The 20741-nt window shown below is 35.9% G+C and overlaps 3 protein-coding genes across 4 annotated transcripts; 1 reads left to right on the top strand and 2 right to left on the bottom strand.

Moving 5' to 3' along the window:
* Nucleotides 1–5618: 5618 nt before the first annotated feature.
* LOC145911653 (sialate:O-sulfotransferase 1-like) lies at nucleotides 5619–8831 on the bottom strand. Its single transcript, XM_082999060.1, has 8 exons — nucleotides 8671–8831; nucleotides 8480–8564; nucleotides 8327–8423; nucleotides 7870–8039; nucleotides 7218–7401; nucleotides 6905–7140; nucleotides 6657–6851; nucleotides 5619–6457 (listed from the first exon to the last, which is right to left on the bottom strand). The coding sequence occupies exons 1-8, from the start codon at nucleotides 8785–8787 to the stop codon at nucleotides 6099–6101; spliced, it is 1443 nt and encodes a 480-aa protein (XP_082855186.1). The 5' UTR covers nucleotides 8788–8831; the 3' UTR covers nucleotides 5619–6098.
* A 2307-nt stretch (nucleotides 8832–11138) lies between these two features.
* Nucleotides 11139–14466, bottom strand: LOC145911355 (uncharacterized). Its single transcript, XM_082998673.1, has 9 exons — nucleotides 14154–14466; nucleotides 13409–13539; nucleotides 12984–13148; nucleotides 12421–12564; nucleotides 12210–12338; nucleotides 11953–12141; nucleotides 11809–11897; nucleotides 11625–11744; nucleotides 11139–11515 (listed from the first exon to the last, which is right to left on the bottom strand). The coding sequence occupies exons 1-9, from the start codon at nucleotides 14187–14189 to the stop codon at nucleotides 11439–11441; spliced, it is 1080 nt and encodes a 359-aa protein (XP_082854799.1). The 5' UTR covers nucleotides 14190–14466; the 3' UTR covers nucleotides 11139–11438.
* Nucleotides 14467–16968: 2502 nt separating this feature from the next.
* LOC145912521 (mitochondrial chaperone BCS1-like) lies at nucleotides 16969–19687 on the top strand. 2 transcript variants are annotated; one of them, XM_083000016.1, is made up of 2 exons: nucleotides 16969–17202; nucleotides 17681–19687. In XM_083000016.1, the coding sequence occupies exon 2, from the start codon at nucleotides 17809–17811 to the stop codon at nucleotides 18925–18927; it is 1119 nt and encodes a 372-aa protein (XP_082856142.1). In that variant the 5' UTR covers nucleotides 16969–17202; nucleotides 17681–17808; the 3' UTR covers nucleotides 18928–19687. The 2 variants fall into 2 exon arrangements, with proteins under 2 accessions (XP_082856142.1, XP_082856141.1); XM_083000015.1 differs by lacking the exon at nucleotides 16969–17202 and having other exon boundaries at nucleotides 17628–19687.
* Nucleotides 19688–20741: the final 1054 nt, after the last annotated feature.

Genomic DNA, 20741 nt, shown 5'->3' with positions numbered 1-20741 from the left:
CTATCTTGCGGCAAGTTAATTTTTTTTAAAACGGCGCCCCATAGACAACAACCACTGCTTGGAACCTCTAATAATTCTTTCCCTCTTCTGATACACCTTTGTCCTTTATAAGCCGTCACATTCTCAATCATGGGTTATGTTGAGATAATGTTCATATGTTGTTATGTTATGTTAACAACCCCATTACCGCATAAATACTAAGGCTTTAATATAGCCTACTCTGCATACTGTACGAATAAAAACATTGCGGATTTTTAGTTACGTCAATAGATCCACTATTTAAACTGGTAAGAAACAAAGAATAATTTCGTACATATTTTTGTTGCGCTTTATTTGGAGTCGGACTGTTATTATATGAAGGTTCGGTTTTTGTCGCATTACTAGTATTGGAGTTACTCTGAGTCAGATCGCGCATTAATAATATTAAGGCAATTAATCGAACGCTTCACATATTTATTTAAAATCTGGTGAGCGTGAAAAATCCTAAAACTAAAACGACGTTCATCAGGAAATCTACATTCTTATAAATACACTGTTAGGAAATTCGGCTTGTTTTAATTCGAAACATTTTAATATTTTTTTAAACTTGGTCTTTTGAAACCGCTTTTTAGTCTTTTGCTTGTACACCACGTCTCCGCGGTGACGCTTTCGCTAGTTATCTCGTTTTCGTTACATCTTTCAACTTTCGCTACTTCTTCTTCATCTCATTTGACGCGCAATCGCAGCAATTATATCTTTGTTTTTGCCTCTTCTTTTATATCGCTCTATATATTTGCGACTCTTTCCACAAATAAACAGATCGATTGGGTCTCCCACAGATCAAACTTTTGGTCTCACAAATCGTAACATTATGTCATACAGATCAGGCCAGACCTCGGTTTTGAGTTCAGATCGAACTTGGGTCCAAGAACAGACAGCGCCAAACTGCAGTAAAACTTTGTTTTCTATTATTGGACTATCATTTTTTTCCTTCTTTGAATCACAAAATGTGTTTCTTAACTTCGCTACATTTTCCTTTCTGATAATTTTACGGTAGGTTTGCTAACGCATGTCGCCACTACAGTAGTTTTGCTTGTTTGTTTTCCCGCGTGTTGTAGACTATGTCATACCATAATTTTGTGCCAGGTAAGTGTACATGCTTTAACCTAGCGGTCAAAATAGTGGCGATCGGTACGTTTTCGTGATTGCGATGTACGTCAAGCGATACAAAGAGAAGCACGACAGACGACTATAGTATAGGCCTAACTGCGCGCATATTAATCTGTTTTCGTATACACTGCAACATATTCCACAAATAAATTGTTCAGAGTTTGTTGATTTATACACTGCCACAATATGACTATAGCTTACAATGTCAAAATTTATACCCTGCTGCCACAATGAAGTCTTGTAACCTTGTCACCTGGTTTCGCTTGCAAGAAGATTCTGGGGAAACAAAACACATTCTTTAATTTGGTAGCGGTAAGAATTGGCTTTTGTGTCGGCAATACAGTTTCACATTTTTAGTTACATGTTTACTGGGACCCAAACAGAAAATTATCTTTTGAAGTGGGATTGCATAGAAATTTTTCTGAAGAAATGGAAACGAGACAAAAATAATTAAACGCCCTTGAGGGGCTAGTCATGTTTTTGTCTATTTTTGTAAACTTTGCTAACGAACACAAAAAGTCAATCGTATATAGCTATAATCCCAAATTACAATTAATTTTCATACTTATAGGTTAATTTCAAATAGGTTGAAAGCAACTATAGTTTGGGAACAGTAGAAATGCTGTTTCCAAGTAACGTATATAGGCCTAAAACAAAGTAAACCTTGGTTAATTAAGATTATTAGACCGACACATTTATCTGGATTACCTGAAGACGTTTTTTTCAAGCCCGACTAGAAATCCGCACATTATTAGTGTTGCAAAAACTGTGCTTCGGTAAAGGAATTCTTATCTGTGACAGCGATCACTGTCTTTACGCAACAATGTCCGTTCTATAGCTCTTAGTGAGGAAGTATGTTGTTGTGGTCGTATTTTTATTGAAGTATAATCAAAGTGCAGATAGTAATGCTCACTGTTTCGAGTGTACGCTCAATGATTATTATGGCTCGTTTGCTTTTACATAACCGAATTATTTTGTAAAACACACTTAGAATGCGGCTCCATGATTAGCCGTTATAGTGAAGCCTCCTGATAAAAATGTCGTATCTGGTAACTAACGCATGATAACGACCAGGCTTATTTCGATTACAGGATTCTTGTACTTACATAAGTTTAGAATACACGTTGAAATAACGACAAAACAATTAAAAACCTTGCATGTTGTAGGCTGCTATGAATCCTAAAATCCGATTGAACGAAAAATGTCACTTGTTTCGTAACAATCTCACTTGTTTGGTAACAATGCCACGTGTTCGGTAACAATGCTCCTTGTTTGGAAACAATAGTAAGTTTATCGAGTTTATTCGCTGAACATCTGGTTTTTGCATCGATTTTGTCCAAAAATTTATTGCGGTTGCGTTTATTTAGCTAAACAGACAGATTTATTTTGGGTGGGGATCCCAAACGATGATGCCATTAAGTTTTAAACACTACGTAACCGTTCAGTTAAATGCTGTTGTTTGAAAGAGACTCGAAATACAAATTTCTACCCAAAAAATTGTTTGCGTTTTGAAATTAAACGACTTATACATGCACCAACGTCTTCGAACCACTTTTACCACCAGCATGTACGGCAAAAAAACTACATGTAAATGGGAAAATCGTTGCCGTCCAAACTTCAAAAACAAAGTAGTAAGATCAATGTGAATGTTGCAAGGCGATATGTTAGGCTAAATTGAATAATTATAGTAATTTAATTTACGGCGTTGAACTGTTCGAGGTACTGCATACCGGTAACTTAACATTTATTCACGCTGCCTGTGTCGAACAGTGGCGTCGCGTGTCGAACACTTAGAATGGCGAAAAAGGCATAAATCGACACCCTGCTTAGGAATATAACTCACGACTTTGTTGAGGGCAAACAATAAGGCCCATATAGCTGATGTGAAATTCATTTGCAAACGTTTCGGTTGTATCTACAATCATTGTCAATCATTTTACATTGAACAAATCGGAACCTAGATTAAGAACCACATTCAAGTGATACGAGTTCACAAAGTGATAGAGCACAATGGAGTTGGTAGGCAAGTATAACAATTGTACGAATACATGGGCTCCTTTATCTTTATAGTACGTCCCCCGAGGATACTGAAAATTAACCAAATGTCCTCCTTTTTTTCCTTCTATTTCGCATTTTGGTTTAATGAACTTAAATTTTACCACTTAGAGTTTCTAAAAGTCACATATTACAAATATAGACAGTATTGTGCTCATGAACTTCGATACGCATAAATGCAGCATTGCTTTGTGATTCCACAACAAAGCAGTATTATGACATGCAACAGGTAAAGCTCGTTCAAAACCTATAACTATAATTAAAGAGCGCCCGGCCCTAAACGTGTCATCCTTTTCAGTGATAAAAATATGGTAGCCCTAATTTATGGCAGTTTGCGTAATGCATTACGCTACCGAAAGACTGCGTATTTTACAATTTAATATTTTACGGTGGTATGTTTGCCAGATATTGAATTTATTACGAACGAAATTTGAATAAAGGCGTGGGTGTATAGTCTGCATGCGCTAATAATGAATTCCTCGACTCCAAGTTTTGGAGATAAATGCTCACTGATCACAACATATTTATGTTGCCTATACAACAACAAACATATTTTAGGGTACAAATATTTTGCATTCTCAACAAAAATTTTGAAGAATCTTATTCAGAAATGGCTCAAAATATGCCATTTATCCCCGTCTAACCCACAGGCCAAAAGACCGTGCAGTGAAAAGTTCACTGAAACTGAGCAGAGTCTGTTTGTGGATATTATCGGAGAAGGTAATTTTTCTCCATATTTGAAAATAACCGAAAAGGAGACATTGATGCTTGTTGCTTACAAGTACAATGCCAGCACACCATCGCAGGCTAGGAATGTGAATGTCTTGCAGAGGTTATGGAAAAGCCAGAGACAAGACTCTAACGAAGAGCCACATTTCAAACAGGAAGCGGCATGCCAGCTCACGGAGTTCAAATTCAGTAGTCTACAGTAAGAACACGCAAGCAGACTTTTTATTCAGTTAGCAGCCGGTCGAAGTTATGTTGGAACGCTGCAGTGTTGACCCTCTCGACGTTATCACCTTGCTTTATCAGGTTGGTTTGTTCCTTGTATTGTTTCAGTAATATTCTGCTGTATTGTTCTGGAGATTCTCGCGAAATTTTGCTTGTTTTGGAGTGAATTTCGTAGCGGACCGTAGAGAATGATACTTCGCTCCATTGCCACGAAGGACGCGAGTAAAGAGCTGGACGTAATGAATGAACACCATTTATAACTCGGTACCGTTATTGTAATTTATAAGTCTAAACGCAATGGTCGCACTACGTTTAAAGGAGAACTGATGTAAAATATAAAAGTATGCTATGCAAGTAAACGCCTATCCTTCATGGTTATGTCAGTATGCAAGTGTGTGTTTTAAGAAGGTAGGTTTTTTAGTTTGAAGTTAATCATGTAATTAAAACGTTAATTATTTTGTGGGAATACGTGTTTGACGTTACTCAATGGTGAATTGTAGAACCTAGCCTAAACATTTTGTCTTCTTAGAAAGTCCTCCATATGCACAGCAGTGGAGCGGCACAGTAAGGGGCCCGACGCTTTTCTTGTAGCATGGTCACACAGATACAATTTTCCAGTCAATTATGTCGGAATACCTTAGACCTTCCTCTGGTCTTGACGACATGACTTCTATGCTTATGGCATCAAGTCAAGCACGACTGACGTCCCTTTAGGAGAAATCCTTGTACAATTTTTGCTTGGGTTGTTATGGCTGGTTGAAGCATAAAATTGCTGATTAACTCAACCCACATATGATTTTATGCCCATTTTTTGTGACATGAATTTATAACTAGTAGTCTATACAGTAAGAACACGCAAGCAGACTTTTAGTTTCAGTCATAGCAGCCGATTGAATTTACCTGGAACGCTGCAAGATTTTGGAGAAGAAGATGGCGCGAAGAGCAGAACAACATCAGTGACTCCGCAATCATGAGGAGATAGAGATCTACAAGTATAGAAAAGGGAAAAGATCGAACATGATCTTAAAGTTTAACTTCTGAAACGGCAACTGGGTTTATGAATTTTTGTGTGTATTACATGAAGATGTAGCAAAGTTAATTAGTATTTTTTTTTGGTAATTTAAGTAAATTTAATAGACCTAACTCTGATGCATTTTCACATTAGCGCATAAAATAGTTTATTTACCCAATGAGATTTTTCTTATTTTAACTTTACTAAATTTTGTTGTTGCTGTCACTAAGGTGAATTTGTTGATAATTGCCTGACTAAGTTCCCTCCATTGACAATAAAATTAATTTAAAAAAATGAAACATTTTAATCAAAAAATGTTCTGGACTCCCAAGTTGTAGAGGTAAATGCTTACTGTTTACAACATGTGCATGTTGCGAACAGTAACAAATATGTTTTAGTTTATATTCTGGGCCAAAAGTATTTGTTTCACACTCAGGAAACCGCATGCAAAGGTAACAAGGGCACAGATTATTTAAGTTTTATCGAACAATGCTGCGTTTTTGACACAATGACAAATTTTAGCATAATGCATTAATAGAAGGCGACATCAATAAAAACTTCAAGGTTTCACGGTAAACTTTGTCAAAAAATTTACGAATGTGTTTATTTTCTTGTTCCAAAAATCGACGCGATCGACGAGTTGCCCCTTTCCAGCAAAATAAGTCATTAAAGCAGACATTTCAAACACCACTGACGTGAACATAGTAACATCAAAACCTATTTAACAAAATAAATCATAAGGCTGCGTTTTGGCAAAAGGAGAGCAAATATTTTTTTTAAATGTGGTCACGCAGTAAATATGTGATTTAAGTATAATAAGTCAACATTAATGTCAAATTTGTTTGAATGTAGTCTACAAATGTTACACTACTGATATAAAAATGCCCTTCCCCTGTTTGAGGACGGTAAAAGTAACCAACATGATTTCGGGTCAATAAATTGCTTTTTCATATTGTGGCATTTCGGGAAGGTGGTATTTTCTCACGAGAAGTCTTACATTCTCCACATGTGTGTTTACCACCGTCGTAATATTTTCATTGAAAGGATCAAAGGACAATTTTCTCTGTTTTCTGTGAAGAAATCCTTCCATATTGTTTAACGTGCATGTAAAACGCTCGTTGAAGTTGGAAATAGTGATATTAATCCAATTGGACAGCTTCCTTAATTCTTGCTGTGGGTTTAACAGTAAACTTTCGTAATACAGTAGCAATAGTGGAACGTCATCTTCAATATACGAAAAGCAAGTCTGCGCCCATTTTTTGATTTTGTATTGAACAAACGTTTTCCATTCTGTCAAAAACAGAATTTATATTTATCAAACTTCTACAATAATTATCATATGCAACAATCAACGTTACATCATTAAAAACTTCTCTACTGTTTATGCAAATACGTGGGTTATATTTTTTTTTTCAGTTTTGTTTACACTAACTTTTTTGTGTTAGAATAAACTCAACGTATTAAACAACATTTTGGTTGCTATATTTACCGTCGTTTAAAAATTCTTTTTCGTCCGCATAACCTGTTTGTCCACCATGTATTCTGTTGTATTCTGCCATTATGGCATCAAAGGGGTTCCGAACCAGTAGAATTATTTTTGCGTATCGTCGGTCTTGGTGGGGTTTGTGAGACTTGATTACAACTGTTTTCCCGGAATTCCACTCCAGATACTCTCCAAGATAACCTTACAGTAGAACTTATGAATACTAGTTTTCAAAGTCATTTATTTTGTATCACCTTTTTGATACATTCCTTTGTCTTTGTATATACTTCCGGAATATATTCCAGTCAGCGATTCGATAAGATGACGTGTCCAACTGTTACCTGAACCGGGAAAACTTATCAAGGCGATTGGTGGCAGAGTGTTGGCAGGAAGAAATATTTTTTGCAGACACCGCTTATCTAAAGCATGTGTGTGCCAAAGGTTTATTTCTCTTTCACAATTAGATGATTCACTCTTTTTGGTTTTGGACCTACAGTAAAACAAACATTGAAGGGTTTTGAATCACTGCATTAACGAACGCAACAAGTGTGGCACAGAAAATCTTACTGCAAATTTGAAAACGTGCAAATGCAGTTTCCCTCTTTGCTTGTGCCATACAACAAAAAATCCAAGTGGTAACACAGTTCTCGACAGCTTGTAGAATTTAAGTCAGAACCGGCGTTCACCGTTGGAGCATCATGGGTGGAAAGACACGCTTTGGTGATTTCAAATTCCGATTTCCTAAGGCTCCCTGCACGTTATACACACTTAGTTTCACTTAAATTAATAGTTCACCCTTGTATCTAACGATTTCAAAGTTGTTTAATTTTTTTTGTTTTTTACGTTTCTTTACTACGTGTCTATGACGGAAGAATGCACACTTATCGCTACTGTTGATATTGCTTGTAGTATTTTAACGCTGATTACGTTGCAAAATGATGTGACGTAAGACAGGGGGTCCGAGAAAAAACAGGTTCACAAAATGGGGTCCGCGGCAAAAAAAGTTTGGGAAACCCTGCCCTAGTGTATGAATGAAATTTTTGCAGGGGTGAAGAATAAAGGCACTATGCTGATTTTTAAGAATTGTCCTATTTTTACATTTAGACAATTATTTTAACGACTTTTGAAATCACCTCTAGAAAAAGGTTGTAAAAAGTTTTATGTTTAGCCTAAATAAGTAATGTACAAAAATAAAAAGCCTTCTTCGAGAGTATCATACCTTGATCGCACGGATATGATTGCTTAAAAATTGGGTACGCGTGTTGTTTAGAGCATTTTTTTTCATCCACATAAGGCAGGAGTTTATTATTTATTACATACTCTCTCGCTATTTGAACACCACTTAAGATGCTTCCATTTTGTAAAGAAACGTAATATAATTTGCTGTTTCTGCAAAACAAAATACTTTTTTGATTGAGTTACATAAAAACCTATTCAAAGCTAACAAACAAATTTAATTTTATGCAATCTTTTTTTGATATACTGTAGTGACATTTTGGTAGGTAGCTCAAATAAATTGTTGTCTTGTTTATTTGCATACATATGTGACATTCTAAGGTTTTACTATCGATTAAAATGCACATTTCATTTACATTTATACCTAACCACTTAAAGTCAAGTATAGTTGCTCTTTGCGTAAATATGATAATAAAACTAATAGGTCTATTGTTTCTTACCCTTCGTAGCAAGCATCAATATGTAAATCTGAACGGGTTGATGATTCCTCCAAAGGAAGAAAATTTTGGATAGGGTTAAAACAGCCAACATAAAAAGCTGAAAATCACACTGATATACCCATTATTATTCGATGAGTGAGTGGAGAAATTTACCTTTGCAGGCACATCTTTTGAATTGAACTTTCGCATGATGGGCTCCACTTTCAAACAAGTGCGATACATTTGGCGACTGAAGTACCTGACGCATGTAATACATGTAGTGGCAAAAAATTATTGATAAAACAAACTGTGCCCTTGAAACTATGCCATGAATATTTACATTTTATCAAAATAAACCCACTCACCAAAATGTTATTGACGTTCTGTACAAAATCTGTAATGTAGAGCCACACTGAAACTGCCAACACACTAACACAAACACTGAAAAGTTTTCTTTTTTTACCCGCAAGTAATCTAGCCATGTTTTCAAAAAATCACTAAAATAACTGACTTGCAATGCATCCAACCAAACTTTCTTTCTCAACAGATACAGCGTTACCAGCAATTTACGCCCAAGGCAAAACACAAATGGATGAATGACTGACTGGGGAACAATAGACATGCCTAACGTTTTTGGACATAACAACACAACTAATTAGCACAAAAGAAACTCGCACGGTTAGTCCAATGACACATGGCAATTTAGTATAAAAGCGTTATAGCCCATCAGCAGTTTACGTGCCGGTATGAAATTTGGAGATAAAATACCTAATAGGCCCTTTTTGACATTACCTGGATTTTTTCACCCGCTGTACACTGATATGACAAACATACACAAGAATTACTCCCTGTTGAGAATCTGTGGTTATCCGGCAACGCCAAAATGTCACCCGCATCTGAAGTTTGCACTAGATATTCTTAATCTTTTTTTACAACGGACCATTAACGTGGATAATTTCCACGACTGGCCTTCAAAGCTGTGACAAAACTATCGATGCTGCGAGCATGAAACATGTAGGATCCTTAAATTAGAACTAAGAATTTGCTTTTTTGGAGTCACGGACCGGTACCGCCCCGCGGCCAGGTGGTCGGGAACACTTATTTACTCTATTTTATGTTATCAAAGCTATTATTTTTGTTCTAAAAACTGGTGATGCATGGCATTACAGTTGTAACAATTTCTTCAAGACAGTCTCGGGTCTATAACAATTACTAAACTTATTAACAGGTCAAAAAAATTGAGTGGGGGTAAGTATTTTGTGGATAAGCGAGTATACTTAAATTTTAGACAAAAACGACTAAATGTATTTACATGGCAAATTGTTATAACAAATATTGAGTCTACAAAGGGGCATTTGGAAAAACCGAACTCACGAATTAATTTGAGCCTAGGTAGGCAAATGCCCTACGTTGTCTTTTTATTAACTTACTTTAAATATTGGTATTATTGTGCCATGTTCCAGTCAAATGATTTTGAAGAAATATTAACATGTCAGAAACTGTTTGACCTTCGATCCAAACCAACAAAATAATACGGTTATAAATAAGGATGATAAGTTTCAGATGTTGTCAAAATAAACCTGCTTGACATTTTCAAATGAATGACGTTCCAAATTAGGCATACTTGCCATGTTTTGAGTATTATAGCGTTTATTCCAGACCAACACACAGATTTCGCTTTCTTCATGCATTTTACAATCCTTTTTTTACAATGATCGGCATAAATATGTTTAGGCAACGCAACGTCGAAGGCATTGCTAACTGATCGCTTCGTATTATTAGGACCCTGTGAAACGATAAGTCTTCCGAAACCCTTTTGAAAAGTATCAATTTGCAATCTAACTGGCTTTACAGGCCACATTATAAGAACACTCGTTTACCTTGGAACAAATTAGGCCCAACGGGAATTCTGAAGCTGTTTTCCTCAATCGCCGATAAGAAGCTATCAAATCTCTTTCCGTTTATTTTAAGTAGAGGACATCCAGACATTGAGCTATTTTTGCTGCCAAGCATACTACAATTTAAACAGAACTGCTCTTCTGGCATAAATTAACATATACTTTATTCTTCCGACCTTTCATCTTCCATATCAAGACTTCCATCAGGGTTTAACAGACGGTGTCAAATAAGAGCCGACCATATAGACCAGTGGTTCTTAACCACTGATATAGACTATTGGTGCATCAGCCGGAACTAATCTACAGTCCGTTTGTCAAGATCATATACTGAGTCAACTCGATAAAGCGTTGTTTGGTATCAAGAAAGGCATTGTCTTGTCAGCACCCAAACCCAGTAGGTTTTGTTTTTGAAATATTTGTTACGGGTTTGCAAAATGCTGCTAAATCGGGAATACATTTTGACAATTGACTTTCCATGCCAAGAAAACCTCGAACCCCGACACATTGTTAATTAGGTCTCGGCATATTTGCAATCATTTTTTCCGGATCTGGTTTAATGCCATATTTTTGTCTGTGTAACGAACTTTTATATCCAGGCTTACTTTCGCATTTCTCCTTGAAAGTTACACCAGCTTTACACAGTCTTTTTATAACACTCACTAGTCGTTGATCGCTTCCATACACCAAAACATTGTTGAGATTTTGGGGCAACGGCATGGTCCCTTATACCCCAGCTTTCGTTAATGGAACTCTCTCTGTATTACTGTGGTGTAATTCGCTGTGTGGTTATTATTCGAGTTTACTGAACTTTTAGCTACACGCCAGGGGCCGTGTTACCATATGTCGTTAAATTAACATGTCATCAGCCCTTTTTACAAATGCTTCATACCAACGACGTTCGTCCCACCTCAAAATCTTGCACGCTGGAATCATTTCCCGCAGAACGCGTGAACGTGTTTACTTATAAATCAGTCAAATAAATCACACAACAAGAAAAAGACAAGGGATCAATCTAAATGAGATAAAATTAAAATCTGCAATGCCAAATTGATAAACATAGGCCACACCGATTATGGTGTGACCAGTGAGGCACAATCCGTGTTTGGTTCAACTAGACAAAATTACTGTGTCTTGGTGAGACCAGACAAAGGGCCACCAATACAAAAAATATGTAAACAAGAAAAGGAAAATATCTAAATCACAGTGTAAAAAACAGCACCAACCACATTAAACAATTAACCCAACAGCACTCGCCGAATAATATCATTAGAAACCTCCTCTTCATCTTCTGTTTCATACTCCGAACTTGCAGCTGCCAATGTATGAAAAAAAAATATGTCAAGATACTTGCACTTTGAAAAATCTAAAACTAATATCACATTATTTATTTTACCATATTTTCAGTCAATACTCTCATATACCTGATGATGACCCAGATGAAATACATTCTGGTGAGCACAGATATTGCATCAGTGGAAGTCGATATTTGCCACAGAAATCAACAAATTTAATTTGCTTGTATTTGTGCTCAAAGTAAACACCTAGAATAAATATGTGAACTATTGTAGAAGTGTAGAATGCTTGTTAAGGAATGACCAACCGGACCTGAACATTTTGGATTTGGGCATTTACTTGCTGAATTTAAATGTTGCACAAGCGGTGGAGAAAGCTCTGCTGTTTTATAATCAATATCACTAAAAAGAACATATTCTGTTTAATAGTGCAACAGAATGCTGTAATATCACCTACCTCAAAGCAATAGTACGACTAGCAATTTCAAAAAGAGTTGGTGGATCATAAGCCATGTCTCGTGCAAATCTGGCAACCAGTGGGTTCCCCCTTAAACTTAATTCCGCAAGTGAAACTAACGACAAAACCTCTCGCGGCAAATAAAGTAAGCTATTGTTGTGCAAGCTCAGAGATTTTAAATTTGTCAGACTGCAAAAACAAAGGCTGTAAATTAGCAACTCTTCTAAAAAAGATAATATTATAGCATAATTGCTTACTTGGACAATGTAATTGGGATGTTAACAAGCTGGTTATCACACAAAGACAATGATCTTAAACTGAGCATACTTCCTATTTCATTTGGGATATACCTGATCGCATTCCCACCTAGATAAAGAACTTCTAGTCTGCAATAGTCAAACAATATTATTAAAAACTTTTGTTTGCAACAAAATATTCATTAAAACCTATAGACTGAGTAATACTTACTGTCTTAGATTTGTTATATGCTTTGGTAGTTCCCTCAAACCATTGCCGCCCATGTGCAAAGTTTTTAAATATTTCATGTTGCAAAGAACCGTTGGAAAAACTTTGAAATTATTTCCACTTACATTTAATATTTCCAGCTGTAACCTATTTTTCATAAAATAAACATAAGACTAAGGGTTTCTAGGAACACTATACAATACATTGATCATAATGGTGACAATAAATAAAATGATCTAGCTTATTTATAGTGAGTAGTTTCTGCTGTCAAGTAACTATGGACCAATCAACACAACACTTTTGCTGCACATAAGAACCACAATTAAAACAACAACAGTAGTAAAGGTTTATAATCTATTCTCTACATTGAATTTTTTCGGATAATTAGAATTGCAAAAAAAATATTCCCAGAAACCGTTACCCACAGTATAAAGTATAAACAAAATGTATGTTATGTTAATAGGATGTGCGAAAAAGATAATGGTATGTACATTATGCAGCCATTTGATCGATTCTGAAAGTACAATCATAAAAATGTTGGAGTAATTCAACAAGGTTAAACATACATGGAAAATTCTGGTGGGATGGATGTCAATGTATTATTTGTAACATATAATTCCTTCAGCATCTTCAATTGTGAAAACTCTCGAGGTAATTCACTCAAACAATTGCTGCAAAGGTTGAGTGATCGCAGATTTCTGCATGCAACAGCAAACCTGGGAGTGATTTGTCTGAACAGAAAAATAGATTTTATTTTATATGTGGCCAACAAAAGCATTTGTAACATAACATAGCATAGTATGTTTTTTTGGGCCAGAGTTCATAAAAAATTTGCATGGTACACAAATTACATAGCAAACTTTGAGTGACAAATGTCATTGAAATTACTACTGTCACATCTGTAACAAACAATACCGTCTCTGTATGATCTACATTTTTTGTGCAAAAGTTAGTTTAAAAAAAATTAAAAATATCATGAATACTTTCACACCTTATAATGTTATGGGAGGCATCCAATCCTTCTATGAGTTCACATAATTGATTGTCAGATGCCACTTCATGCAATGCTAAAGTTCTTTTGGAGCTTAGACACTGCCATTCGTCCCCAAGTTGTGTTAATCCCTATAAATAAATGCATTGTCAAAATTTTACATAAAAGTAAACATTTTATTAAAGTCATAATTTATAATCAATATCATTTACCAATCACATCATAAAATCAGTTGTATGGAGTTTATGGTTTGGAGTTTTATTAACACTATTGCATTAAACTAACCTACAGTAATATAATTGCTTCAACAAGTGAGCTTTAAAGAAAAATAAAGACACAGAAAAAAAATTGCTATAAACAAGTTATGTATTGTGTAAGCTGCAGACAGATGGCTACTGTTTAAATGGTCTCATCAGTGCAGCTGGTGTGACTCTCAGACGACTTTGCTGACCAAACGGCCAAGCTATGTATAGTCACAAATCTAGTAAATCAAGTATAAATATATTTCATTATGGCACAACCAAGCAACACATTATACACCAATTCCTAAGTTATTGCTGTGGGCTACCTCTACACTGGTTTTATCATGAGGTTATGGGTAAGTTGGGTGACTGTAAAATAATTTTGTTGTAGTCACATTTGGCATACTAATTTTAATTGTGTAACAGTATGCTAATTTGATGCTAATAATTGTTGTGATAATGTTAAGTAATCACTAGCAGAAAGCGAAAAAAAAATTGTGTACCTTCCACGCTACATCCAGGAACTTAATGTTGCTCATTATCCATATAGCAATGCATCAAAAAAAGGATATGTCAAATAATAACTTCCAAAAATGAACTACTCTTGTAACATAAATGTCCAATCACCAAACACAATATTCCATGCTGTTATGCCTAGACAAAGTAATAGCATAGTTTTCACTTCATCCGTATAATGATCAAATTGTACAAAACAAAATGTATATCAATACAACACAAAATGCCCAGGTATGTGAGTTTAAACCTTTCATGTGAGTCGAAAAGTTTGCCAAACCCTGTTATACATTCATGTTATGTAGTTCGTCGTACTTACATATACATTAATATCATTTAGTATGACGTAAGGTTACACTATTATTTCGCACGAATGCTACATCATGATGACTTGGTTTTTTTTGTTGAGTGATGTCTTGCGGAAAGAATTTTTTTACCATTGACCCTGCGGCACAGTAAATGTGATTTTTATTTCGTAGGGCGTCAATTAACAATAAAATCCCACAAGTTTCGACGGCAATATTAATTTGTGAATAATTTCAGTGCGATCGTTTACATATATTGAAGCAATGCTAAAAATTAAACCACACATGAGATTTTACTCCGGGAAGTACATTTTAAATCTGTTTTTATTTCATTTGTCTGACATTGTTTGATATATATATGTTTCTCTTAGTTATATCATAGAATACTAAAACAGTATTCTATTGTTAAATACACACATACAAAACTTATTTTTCCGCAGAATAATATGGAACAGAAACTCTTTTCGTCACGCATGAGTAACACGAACTAAAGATGAATCGGGAATCGAGTCACACACTGAAGTGGTATAAAACACATGCGGATACAGACAGACCAGTAACCATAATTTTATCCACTAAGTGGCGCTATTTTTGCAGCAATTTTTTTTAATTTTTATTTGTTGGGGTGCATTCTGTGAGATCGACATCCATTTCAATGCAAAAAACTTTTCTTGGAGTAAAAAATTAACAAACATGTACAAAACACATAAACAAAACTTTGTGCCACGCCGATCTGCATGGTTGTATTACTTTTTTTGCACTTTATTACACGTTCCGCCATTCTAAGCGCTGCGAAACTCACCCAACCGTCTCTGAAAAGTTACTTAAAAATTATGGCAACCTTAACAAGTTGTTATCCGATGTCGCATACATAAAAAAGCAGATCAAGCACTTCCACATTTTAACTCTGCTACTGAGCTATATGCCAATTGTGCCCAAACAAGGACTGGATTATTTTCTCACTTATGGATAATAAGTGACAACAGTGACAAAGTTTACAGTGACAATAAACAGTGAGAGATTTTTGTGTCTTTTTTTCAGGCTAAGCTTTTTTATGTCTTTTCAGCTTAAGCCTTTTTATCTTTAAAATAAATCTACATGTCAAATAAAGAAATGAATGCACTACATTGCTTTGTGTTATCCTGCAATTGGTTGACATAGAACGCAAATGACCAAACACGCTCGTTTCATGTTTTGAGCAGATTTGCTGAAACAGAAGACAGTTGTCGATAAATATTACATTCAGTTGATGCTTTTGTGTTTCATTGTTACATGGTTTCCGTTGCTATTTTTTAAATATTTTTACTGTTTGCTCAATTGCGCCGCATGCTCATGCCTAAAACTGGATGGTGAGCTTAACGTTCATCACTGTGCAATTTGTAAACGCCCTACTTGGAAAAAAACGTTGGTATTTAAAAGTTTTGTTTAGCATTATTCGCTTTTGTTACCCCATGTGAAACTAACATTAAAGCATAGAACTGTTGTGATATTTGCCACGCGAATTTCTGTCTCGACTTACTGATTACCAGGAGTTTTATAGGGAGCGCTACAGCATGAAAAAGAAAAATTGTGCGAATAATAAATGGGCGTCCAGACAATAACCGACCAATCAGTTGTAGGGTAGATGCTAAAGAGCCACCCCACAGATAGGCGGGAATCAACCTTCACTTACAAGATATTAGTTGTTAGTTCGACAAATGTTTTTAAATTAATTGAGATTTGTAGAGGTGCTCTCAGGCTACAATGGAGCTTTGCAAAACCCCACGTAACTCTTATTTCTTATGATAACTTAATTGCGATACAAAAAGCTCTCACGGTTTATTGTCACTGTAATTCATAAGTGAGAAAATAATCCAGCCTTTGTTTGGGCACAATTGGCATATAGCTCAGTTGCAGGGTTTAAATATGGAAGTGCTTGATCTGCTTTTTTATGTTTGCGACATCGGATAACAACTTGTTAAGGTCGCCATAATTTTTAAGTAACTTTTCAGAGACGTTAGGGTGAGTTTCGCAGCGCTTAGAATGGCCGGCGGAACGTGTAATAAATTGCAAAACAAAGTAATACAACCATCCAGTTCGGCGTGGCATAAAGTTTTTTGTTTATGTGTTTTGTACATGTTTGTTAATTTTTTACTCCCAGAAAAGTTTTCGCATTGAAATGGATGTCGATCTCACAGAATGCACCCTGACCAATAAAATTTAAAAAAAATTGCTTGAAAAATTGCGCCACTTAGTGGATAAAATTATGGTTACTGGTCTGTCTGTATCCGCATGTGTATAAAACTGTTTGGGTCGATAGTGTAAGTAGCGGAAAAATGCATATAGAGGAGGGGTGCGAGTGCACAACTAAAACGGTTGTACCAGGGAATCAAGCCGGAACTGTCTGAGAAAACCTGAACTTGATAATTTATCCAAAACTAAACCTTTTACAAAATTGCACAAGCAAACATTTCACTGAAATTTAATTAACAAAGCTCTCATCTTGTGTGTAGAACAGAAGCAATCATTTAGACAATATGTAGATATTTTTTGGATATTTAGTAATTTAATAGTATCTGTCTGAAACACACACATTTTAGACAATGATGATTCATATTTCTACTAAATTGTGGGCTTGTGCTATGTGATAGAAAGCATCAGTGCAACTGCAAAAGGAAGCCATTCCATGGTCAAACATGACAGATATGATTTTGGAAAATGTCCTGCTAATTTCTGTACATTACCTATTTACAAAGTAAGAAATCAAATGCATAATTACTTTTGAAGTACATTTACAAACTATGCCTGGTGCTTTGCAAACCTTATTTAAAAATTCATTATTTTCAAAATCCCATGTCACATTTTTTTATGGACTAGCATGTAAAACAGTCACAAAACCTTGTTTAAACACATTACCTTTTATCCTTCCAGCAACTTTTAATTGTCCAACCGACACTTTTTAATGTATATGGAAAAAACATATTATTTTGAACATAGTTTGGGAGTGAAATCAATACTGTAGATAATGAAGAAACTACAAAAGGCATGGACACATTTTCTAATAAAAATTTTTATTTCAGTGATAGAACAAGAAAAATAATTAGATTTATTGTTGTGAGAAATGCCAAACGACTGTTTTTATGTAACTTACTTACAAACTTCTGTTACTCAATAGGCGCATATTTTATAACAAAATGTAGATACTGTTATATGAACAAATATGCCATTTTCAGAAACTTTGGCACACCTGGGCGATAACCCATATTTTGGAGCTGGTTTTGGTTTGTTCACAATTGGCTTTGCGGCAGCAGCCCTGAAACGAAGTGCAACAGTATGCAGTCAGGTGTTGCGTCGGTATACTATGACAACATTGGAAATCCCAGTTGTTGATCACAGTTACCAATGGGTTCTTCAATGGATTGCAAAACGCCCAGACATGAGCTGTCATTTAAGTGTGCAAACACAATTTCAAAAGTTACATAGTGGAAAAATTTCCACTGGTTTTAACTTTTCACCTAGTCCTGGATCCCACTTTCTTTGGTTCAACAGGCTACCAATTAAAGTTGAAAGGGTAAGAGAAAAGCAAATGATAGATCAAACCCGGCATGTCCCATATGAGACCCTTACTTTAACTACCCTTGGACGCAACAAACATGTTTTTGAGAAAATTTTGGATGAGGCAAGGGAAAATGCTCTAAAATTACAGGAAAACATGACTCTAATTTTTAAACCTGTTGGTCCAGATTGGCGCCAGTTTGGTGATGCCCAGCGCAAACGTCCTTTGCGTTCGGTCCTGCTAGGCTTAGGACAAAGTAAGAGAATTCTGAATGATGTTCAAGAGTTCTTAGTTTCACAAAAGTGGTATGTGGATAGGGGAATACCTCACAGACGCGGCTATTTACTACACGGTCCTCCCGGTTGTGGCAAAACCAGTTTTATAACTGCTTTGGCAGGAGAGTTAGAATACAGCATTTCTGTTCTTAATGTTGGTGATTGGACATTGTCCGATGACCGGCTTTTGCACCTTATGGTGTCTGCACCTCCACAAAGTATTATTCTGCTTGAAGATATTGATGCTGCTTTTGTAGACAGAAGTAGCATGATAAAAAATGATGTACGTTATCAGGGAATGAACACAATTTCATTCAGTGGTCTTCTTAATGCACTTGATGGTGTTGTATCATCTGATGGAAGAATAGTTTTTATGACCACCAATTATCTAGAAAGGTTGGATCAAGCATTATTGCGTCCTGGGAGGGTGGATATTAAAGAACATGTGACATATGCAGATGCAAATCAGACTTATTTGGCATTTAAACACTTTTATCCTGATTCAAGTGAAGAGCATGCCCAAGAATTTGCCAAAATTATTTCAAATTTGTCTATAAATATATCTATGGCCCAGATACAGGCACACCTTATGCTTTATCGATTTGAACCGTTAAAAGCAATTAAGAACTGTTGCCAAATTGATTTCTGATTTCTTGCTATTTCAAAATATTGTGCACATGAACATCTTTATTTCATGCAATTATGTTCCGTGTCAAAACAAGATGTAGATAATAGTACATCACTTATTCTGGCACAACTATAGGCTACCCACAAGCTTGGACATACACTATATAATTATAATGGTGGCTTTTCAAGACCAGAAAATAGTCTTTGTTAATGTAGGTTATGTTGTAGTTCCTTTTTTTGTTTCAAAAAGTTTTGGTTCGATCATAATGTCGTCAAGATAGATTAAATGAACGTCTACACCCACAGTGTTTCTTAAACTGTACGTTTTCCAGGTTGTAACCAAATAATTCATGACATTTCTGTATCTTGAGAGACAACTCCCTGCAAATGCATCCCGAAGCGGAAAAGTTGGGGAACCACTGGTCGGTCTCAAGACCACATGTCACTATTTCTATAAAAAAAAAAAAAAAATGATTGTGAGGAATGCCGGTCTTGTACTCCCTTGTGGTAAAGGCCGCATCTCTGTATTTCTATGGAAAAGACTTTCCCGGTTGGGAATTGCCCTTCTCGAACTCCTGCGTAACAGAGTAAAATTGTGTGTAACAATGCAATGGGTCATGCATGGGCGCCAGTGTTTTGGTTGAATGAGCGCAGATGAACAGGCTGTTGCCAGGGCGATTTTCAGCGTGTTTGGGGCAGTTTTAGTTTGTTTTTCAGGGCTATTAGTCAGGCAGTAAATTGGTAGAGGGTGCTGTTGTACATGTAGCTGAAAAACTACCCAAATATTGAGGTTGATTTTGTGAAAAAATGAATCAGAGAAAGTATGTTCAATTTGTGATTTTCTGTTAGTGCGGACCCTTGGCAAGGAATTGTGGCCAAATTTATAATCAAAATAACTACTTAAACTGCTCCCCCGGGGGCATTTTGACCCTCTGTTGGCCATTATTTTGGTCAAAAAAGCAGAAAAAAGTGTAGGTTTGTTTTGTGAAAAAATGAATCAGAGAAAGTTACCTCCATTTGCGATTAAGTGAAGCCACCAACCCTCCTCTACACAATTCATGAAGAATTAGATGTCTTGTAATTGTCTTGGGGCCCCACCGGGGCTGTTTGTACACCCCCTAGGACTGACAATTTAGCAGTTAGCCTTTGCAAAACCCCCCAATGTGCTGTCTTAATGCAGCTGCAATCAATTTTTTTTCTGTTCAGCAATAGAAGTCCCCCTTCATGAGTCATCAGACCCGGCAATTGTTTTTGGCAAACAAGAGAAACTGCAACCAGGTGCACAATAACAAATGACTTCTAAAACTCAATTTTTGGGATTTAATTGAGAGATGCGGCCTTAAGGAAAAAATGAGATTTCTAAAATGGCACAATATAGGTCTAATTTTTCCTAAAGTGTGTAGACTTATGTATTTTGAAGAACACAAACTGCTTTGGAAGCTGCTCCAGTCACTCATTGCCACCTAGTGGGCACAAAACAATTTTTTTCTGATTTTTGCACATAAATCCTATGGTTGATTCTTGGGGCGCGGACTATTAACAGGCGAAAAAAATTGCATGGCAGGCATGTATTCCTTGCATTACCATTCCGCAACACATTGCGCGTTTAATTTGTGTGAAACTTTGTGTGATGTGTACCTCTTCCATCAAGGCATTGTGTACATATGCTTTCTCACCTACCGTGGTGTTTTGTCAGTAATCCATGCTTGTCAAAGTCCTGAATTAACTGTAATTAACATTTTGCATGTTCATAACCAATGAAATGACATTATTTTGTAAATTAATCACTATATTTATTGCCACAGAGGGCAGTCGCTGCCATTCAAATGTTGCTTC

This window comes from Ascidia mentula, chromosome 8 (genome assembly GCF_947561715.1).
Source record: "Ascidia mentula chromosome 8, kaAscMent1.1, whole genome shotgun sequence".
Taxonomy (NCBI): domain Eukaryota; kingdom Metazoa; phylum Chordata; class Ascidiacea; order Phlebobranchia; family Ascidiidae; genus Ascidia; species Ascidia mentula.
This window is presented reverse-complemented; position numbering and strand designations above follow the sequence as displayed.

Bases quoted from the DNA above. Each gene is read 5' to 3' on its own strand.
- LOC145912521 (XM_083000015.1), top strand. From the start codon at position 17,668: ATGCCATTTTCAGAAACTTTGGCACACCTGGGCGATAACCCATATTTT.
- LOC145911355 (XM_082998673.1), bottom strand. From the start codon at position 14,189: ATGAGCAACATTAAGTTCCTGGATGTAGCGTGGAAG. The intron at 12,142-12,209 runs GTAAGCAATTAT...TTGTTTTTGCAG, and splicing joins ATCCCAATTACATTGTCCAA to TCTGACAAATTTAAAATCTC. The intron at 11,898-11,952 runs GTAGGTGATATT...TGTTCTTTTTAG, and splicing joins AGTCGTACTATTGCTTTGAG to TGATATTGATTATAAAACAG.
- LOC145911653 (XM_082999060.1), bottom strand. From the start codon at position 8,787: ATGGCTAGATTACTTGCGGGTAAAAAAAGAAAACTTTTCAGTGTTTGT. The intron at 7,141-7,217 runs GTAAGATTTTCT...GTTTTACTGTAG, and splicing joins TGCACGTTTTCAAATTTGCA to GTCCAAAACCAAAAAGAGTG. The intron at 6,852-6,904 runs GTGATACAAAAT...TTCTACTGTAAG, and splicing joins CAAAGGAATGTATCAAAAAG to GTTATCTTGGAGAGTATCTG.